The following is a 6,833-nucleotide window of genomic DNA, read 5'->3' as shown; positions in this document are numbered from 1 at the left end:
CACTGTATTTTACATGCTGTGATTGACACATGAAGTGGTATTCATTATTAATTTCCTTTTTCAAAACTTTTCATAATGAAATTCAGGGAAGGGTCGTCAAGTAACGTTGATCAATTAGAGAGGTTCAAAAGTTAAGTTGAATGCTTTATGTGAAACTTCATTCAAATTTATGCTGTGTTACTGCTCTAAAACCCTGTGAACTCAGATCCTTCATATACAGTTTGTCAATACTGGGAAATGTAAATAGGCTTTGGAACAATAAAATATTTTAAGAAACATGATTTTTCATTAGTATCCTCAAGAGTTCATTAATATTCTTTGCTATGGTATTGATAAAGCGCACTTTGGGAAATTAGAAATTAGAAAATAGGTTCTAGGTGATAAATAGACAGATTTAGATTAAGTAAATTAGAATAGTCTATATTTGAAATAACACCTGAAACCTTGGAATGCATACATAAAATAACATTTTGAATAAAATGTTAATAATATTTCTTATTCATGTAATAAATTTGGAACAAGGACTCTCTGGTTTGCTTCCCAGAATAAAATATTTTCCATTAAAACTCTCACCTCTGTCAGATGACGCTGCAACAAAACCATTGATCAGGGCGTCCCCTACTGGTTTCAATGTCAAATAAAATAAAATTTGTCACATACACATGGTTAGCAGATGTTAATGCGAGTGTAGCGAAATGCTTGTGCTTCTAGTTCCGACAATGCAGTAATAACCAACGAGTAATCTAACCTAACAATTCCACAACTGTTACCTTATACTCACAAGTGTAAAGGGATAAAGAATATGTACATAAAGATATATGAATGAGTGAGGGTACAGAACGGCATAGGCAAGATGCAGTAGATGGTATAGAGTACAGTATAGAGGTATAGAGTCATATGAGATGAGTAATGTAGGGTGGCATAAGTGGCATAGTTTAAAGTGGCTAGTGATACATGTATTACATAAAGATGGCAAGATGCAGTAGATGATATAGAGTACAGTATATACATATACATATGAGATGAGTAATGTAGGGTATGTAAACATTTAAGTGGCATTGTTTAAAGTGGCTAGTGGTACATTTTTACATTTCCATCAATTCCCATTATTAAAGTGGCTGGAGTTGAGTCAGTATGTTGGCAGCAGCCACTAAATGTTAGTGGTGGCTGTTTAACAGTCTGATGGCCTTGAGATAGAAGCTGTTTTTCAGTCTCTCGGTCCCTGCTTTGATGCACCTGTACTGACCTCGCCTTCTGGATGATAGCGGGGTGAACAGGCAGTGGCTCGGGTGGTTGTTGTCCTTGATGATCTTTATGGCCTTCCTGTGACATCGGGTGGTGTAGGTGTCCTGGAGGGCAGGTAGTTTTCCCCCAGTGATGCGTTGTGCAGACCTCACTACCCTCTGGAGAGCCTTAAGGTTGTGGGCGGAGCAGTTGCCGTACCAGGCGGTGATACAGCCCGACAGGATGTTCTCGATTGTGCATCTGTAGAAGTTTGAGTGCTTTTGGTGACAAGCCGAATTTCTTCAGCCTCCTGAGGTTGAAGAGGCACTGCTGCGCCTTCTTCACGCTGTCTGTGTGGCTGGACCAATTCAGTTTGTCCGTGATGTGTACGCCGAGGAACTTAACTTACTACCCTCTCCATTACTGTCCCGTCGATGTGGATAGGGGGGTGCTCCCTCTGCTGTTTCCTGTTGACGTTGAGTGTGAGGTTATTTTCCTGACACCACACTCCGAGGGCCCTCACCTCCTCCCTGTAGGCCGTCTCGTTGTTGTTGGTAATCAAGCCTACCACTGTAGTGTCGTCCGCAAACTTGATGATTGAGTTGAAGGCGTGAATGGCCACGCAGTCGTGGGTGAACAGGGAGTACAGGAGAGGGCTCAGAACGCACCCTTGTGGGGCCCCAGTGTTGAGGATCAGCAGAGTGGAGATGTTGTTACCTACCCTCACCACCTGGGGGCGGCCCGTCAGGAATCCAGGACCCAGTTGCGCAGGGTGGGGTCGAGACCCAGGGTCTCGAGCTTGATGACGAGTTTGGAGGATACTATGGTGTTAAATGCTGAGCTGTAGTCAATGAACAGCATTCTCACATAGGTATTCCTCTTGTCCAGATGGGTTAGGGCAGTGTGCAGTGTGGTTGCGATTGCGTCGTCTGTGGACCTATTGGGTCGGTAAGCAAATTGGAGTGGGTCTAGGGTGTCAGGTAGGGTGGAGGTGATATGGTCCTTAACTAGTCTCTCAAAGCACTTCATGATGACGGAAGTGAGTGCTACGGGGCGGTAGTCGTTTAGCTCAGTTACCTTAGCTTTCTTGGGAACAGGAACAATGGTGGCCCTCTTGAAGCCTGTGTTGGAAAAGCAGACTGGGATAAGGATTGATTGAATATGTCCGTGTTAATACTATGTGTTACACCAAGTAAAACTTTTCGCATAACCCCTCACAAAATGAAGGGACACTGCACCAGGACAAAAATCCTTTGGTCAGTCTATTTGCCTTTCATACAATACAACAATTAAGCCTCTGAAGTAAGTCAAATATCTCTCAGCACAGAAAATAACAATACCACTATTGTTTGACTTTAAGAATGCTTTTCCCTTTAAGGCCCAGTTAAAAGGCATTGAGCAACAGTTGGTGATGTAACAAATTTTCCTGAGTAGAAACAATGCAGAGTTCAATGAATGGCCAAACATACCCATACTGATCCAGCCACATTCTCTTTAGTCATGATAACTTTCCAGGTACTCAAGACATCGGATCTGACACAAGGCAAGCCAACAAGTTCTCGTAATCAATGGTGATTACATAATGATGAAAGGAAAGGACACGGAAGGTGTGTGTGTCTGCCTGTGTTCCAAAAGGCACTAGTAACATCACATGTTGTGCAATTCACCCTGTACTGTCTGCTGTAACGCAGTACAAATATGGCAAAAACATGATATTAGTCTTTGGTCATTGGTTAGAAAAGCTTTGGGTGTTTTAGCTATCTGCAATACCTAGCAGGTCCGTTTGCAGGGTCCGTCGTCTTCATGCCTTCTGGTGGACTATGATCGGTCAGGCATCCAATCTTCCCACTTCCACCCTGTTTGTGTTTGGTCTATGACCACGTAGCCTCGCTTTGATAGGCCTACAGCATGGCTATGCCATCTGGTTGATAGTGGTGGTTGGGCCCTCCTGCCTTCTCAGCCTTGTGGTCACTGCTAAAAAAGCCCTGGACACCCCCTCCTCTGGCCAGCACCATCAGGGTGTCCCTGGACATGTCCCCAAACTCAAAAGCAAAGGTCCCAAAGAAGAGCATGATGATGATGCAGAAGAGCCACTCAAAGATGGCAGAGGCGTGCTGCAGGGCAAAGCTCTCCTGGATGAAGAAGACACCGCCTGGGAGGGACAGAGGGTTAAGGAGAACACCTTAACCTATGTGGACACACACTTGGTCGTTGACAGAACATACCACTCTGCATCCCAATGCTGGCTTGCCTCTGAAGCTAAGCATGGTTGGTCGTGGAGACTAGATGCTGCTGGAAGTGGTGTAGGAGGGCCAGTAGGAGGCACTCTTTCCTCTGGTAAAAAAAACTATAGATTTTTCCAAATCCCAGGGCAGTGATTGGGGACATTGCCCTGTGTAGGGTGCCATCTTTCGGATGGGACGTTAAACGGGTGTCCCGACTATCTGTGGTCGCTAAAGATCCCATGGCACTTACTGTAAGAGTAGGGGTGTCCCGGCTAAATTCCCAATTTGGCCCTCATACAATCATGGTTACCTAATCATCCCAAGCTTCCAATTGGCTCATTCATTCCCCCCTCCTCTCACCTGTAACTATTCCCAAGGTCGCTGCTGTAATGAGAATGTGTTCTCAGTCAACTTACCTGATTAAATAAAAATTAAATACTAATGCTGCTACTCATCTCGACAGCATGTATGCAAAACATGTATTTATCCAGCAGGGGGCCATGTAACACAACTACTGTACATTCTTTCTCCATGTCGCTCTCTCACAGTGTCAACCATCATAAAAGATACTGAGAACCAGGGTGATGAAGGCTAGCAGGCTCATCCCGAGTCGCAGGTGGCCCACGTTGTACTCCCCATGGGTCTTGGCCAGCCGGTAGGTCAGGGCTGACTGCGGACATACAAACAGTATACTGGTGGGAAAATCCACCCCTGCACCCACGTAGTGTAGCACTTTGGCATAATCCACCTGCAACATAAATACATACATGGACTCTCGCAGACAGGTGGGCAACCACACACATATGTATATATGTACTTCCAACGCATGCATGTATGCACAAACATCACACACACACACACAGGTCAGCATGACCCAATAACACTAGTCACTGTTAACAGAGTATTACTCCATTATCGGCGAGACTGACACAAAATGACTCATTTCCAGGAAAACAGAACGATCTGCAGCAGGAGGATCAGAATAACACTCTAAAACAGAGGATCTTCAGTATAACAATAGAAAACGATAGAGCTAAGAAAATACATTGTAATGTATTCTTTCAGTACAGTATAAGGAATGTGCAGTATAAGATTTGATAGTAAATTTGGAATCGGGGTGGACAACATTTCACAAGATGCCAAAGTAATATGAATCCTCAAGCTAAGCCTCCCACACCAACAACACTAACAGTTACACCTCAAACTCTTCACACCTTCTCAGTGTTACTGAACTATAATTATTTAATCTAAATAGCTCACGGTTTAAACTTGGAACCACACGCCTGTATTGACCTTTGAGAGTCCTCTCTAGTATTATGATTACGCAAACACATTAAGGTAAACTGTACGATAGGCCTAGGTGGTGGAGATGTTCAGACAGGTGTCTCCATAATCACAGGGTGGGGAACATGTGCCTGTTCTAGAGTACAAACCTTTAGCTGGGGGACAGTCTGCCTTCACTTAGCAAGGCTCAAGCCACGCCCACCTGAGAATCCAGCTCTGTTCAGCTTTCGTTTGGCTGTGTTTGAGAAGTATATTGTAGCGTCCCTCAGGGCCGGAGTGTGATGCAAGAAACCAGTGTTAATGATAAGAATGCCCATTCGCGGTTGGGAAAGAAGGCGATATTAGAGAAAATGTGAAGGGAGGAAGAGTGGTTGAGGCCGAAAGGTTGATCAGTAGGAAAGAAGGTCAAAGAAGTGAAAGCCTATCAGTGCTGCTGGGGTTTGAGAAGGTTATGCCTGGAAAAGTACAGAGAGGATTCCTTAGTTTCAATGTCAGAGATTGTGTCCCATCCCCATTGCAGTGTTTTAAATGCCAAAGAATGGGACATGTAGCTGTTCAATGTAAAGGAAGAAAAATATGTGCCAAGCGTGGAGGGGAACATGATTACGGTGAATGTGGGAGCAATGTGAAGGTTAAGTGTTTTTGTGGGGGGAGAATTGTGGGGGGAGGACATAGTTCAGCATTTGGTGGATGCCAGGTGCAAAGGCTAGAGAGGTTCAGAGATATATAATTAGTGTATCATATGCAGAGGCTGTAAAACAGATTGGTGGAACTACAGTGTGGAATGATGGAGCTTCCATGGTTGCTCCTTTAGTAAGTGGACCTACTGTTGAGCTTGGTGCTTCTGCTGGTCCTGGCCTGGTTTGGAGGCCTGTTCAGACATTTTGCGCTCATGTTTGTGCTGTGTCAAAGGACACTTTAATAATGAATAAAGTTGACTTCATAGCTTTTATTGGTAAGGTTATCAATACAACTCAGGTTGTTGTAGAAGTTAGTAGCGATTTCTTTTAGATGTATATTTTTTTTCTCATGGAATTAGAGAATTTTGCAGTTAAACGATTGTTTGTGGACCGCCATGATATCATAGAAGAAGAAGACCCTCAGGGTGTAAGGTAGGAAGACCCTGCCGAAACCTGGTAAAACCTGTCACGTTCATTGTTTTTAGGGTTGTCTTGGTAATATCCCAATTTTCTCTCCCTCTCTGGTGTTTATCTCCCTGGGGAGATACGCCCTGCTGGACTGTGACTTATCTTTGTTGTTTTGTGCCGCTCCCCGTTACCCTGTGCAGAGTAACATTAAAACGCCTGATGGTATTAACCATATTTCCCTCTTGGTCCGTTTGTTTTTCAAGCTATTAGCTAACGTTATAAAATCGGGAAACCCGTAAACTCCACATTGGTGTCAGAAGTGGGATTGAAATTACACCTCGTTTTCTGATTAGCTTAGTTTAGCTAGCTTGCAGATGGAGCAAACGAGAGGAGATACAGTGCATTCGGAAGGAATTCAGACCCCTTCACTTCATCCACATTTTGTTACGTTACAGCCTTATTCTAAAATGGATTAGATTGTTTTTTTCAATCTAAACACAATACCCCATAATGACAAAGCAAAAACTGTTTTTTATAAATATATGAAAAGGTATAAATAAAAACATAGGGAAATATCACATTTACATAACTATTCAGACCCTTTACTCTGTACTTTGTTGAAGCACCTTTGGCAGTGATTACAGCATCGAGTCTTAGGTATGACGCTACAAGTTTGGCACACCTGTATTTGGGGAGTTTCTCCCATTCTTCTCTGCAGATCCTCTCAAGCTCTGTCAGGTTGGATGGGGAGCATCGCTGCACAGCTATTTTCAAGTCTCTCCAGAGATGTTCGGGCAGGTTCAAGTACGGGCTCTGGCTGGGTCACTCAAAGACATTCAGAGACTTGTCCCAAAGCCACTCTTGCGTTGTCTTGGCTGTGTGGTTAGGGCTGTTGGAAGATGACTTTCGCCCCAGTCGGAGGTCCTGAGCGCTCTGGAGAAGGTTTTCATCAAATATCTCTCTGTACTTTGCTCCGTTAATTATTTTCCTTGATCCTGTCTAGTCTCCCAGT

At 43.9% G+C, this 6,833-nt stretch overlaps 1 protein-coding gene across 1 annotated transcript in view; it reads right to left on the bottom strand.

Moving 5' to 3' along the window:
• Positions 1-2,893: 2,893 nt before the first annotated feature.
• LOC129828533 (transmembrane protein 150A-like) overlaps positions 2,894-6,833 on the bottom strand; it is a 30,346-nt gene continuing 26,406 nt past the window's right edge. The window contains exons 4-5 of the mRNA XM_055889548.1: positions 4,020-4,197; positions 2,894-3,376 (exon numbers count right to left, since the gene is read on the bottom strand). Coding sequence (XP_055745523.1) covers positions 3,126-3,376; positions 4,020-4,197 — 429 coding nt within the window. The 3' untranslated portion in view covers positions 2,894-3,125. The remainder of the gene's footprint in view (positions 3,377-4,019; positions 4,198-6,833) is intronic.

This window comes from Salvelinus fontinalis, chromosome 30 (assembly GCF_029448725.1).
Source record: "Salvelinus fontinalis isolate EN_2023a chromosome 30, ASM2944872v1, whole genome shotgun sequence".
In the NCBI taxonomy this organism is placed as follows: Eukaryota; Metazoa; Chordata; class Actinopteri; order Salmoniformes; family Salmonidae; genus Salvelinus; species Salvelinus fontinalis.
Note: the sequence above shows the minus strand (reverse complement) of the source record. Positions and strands in the feature narration are given on the sequence as shown.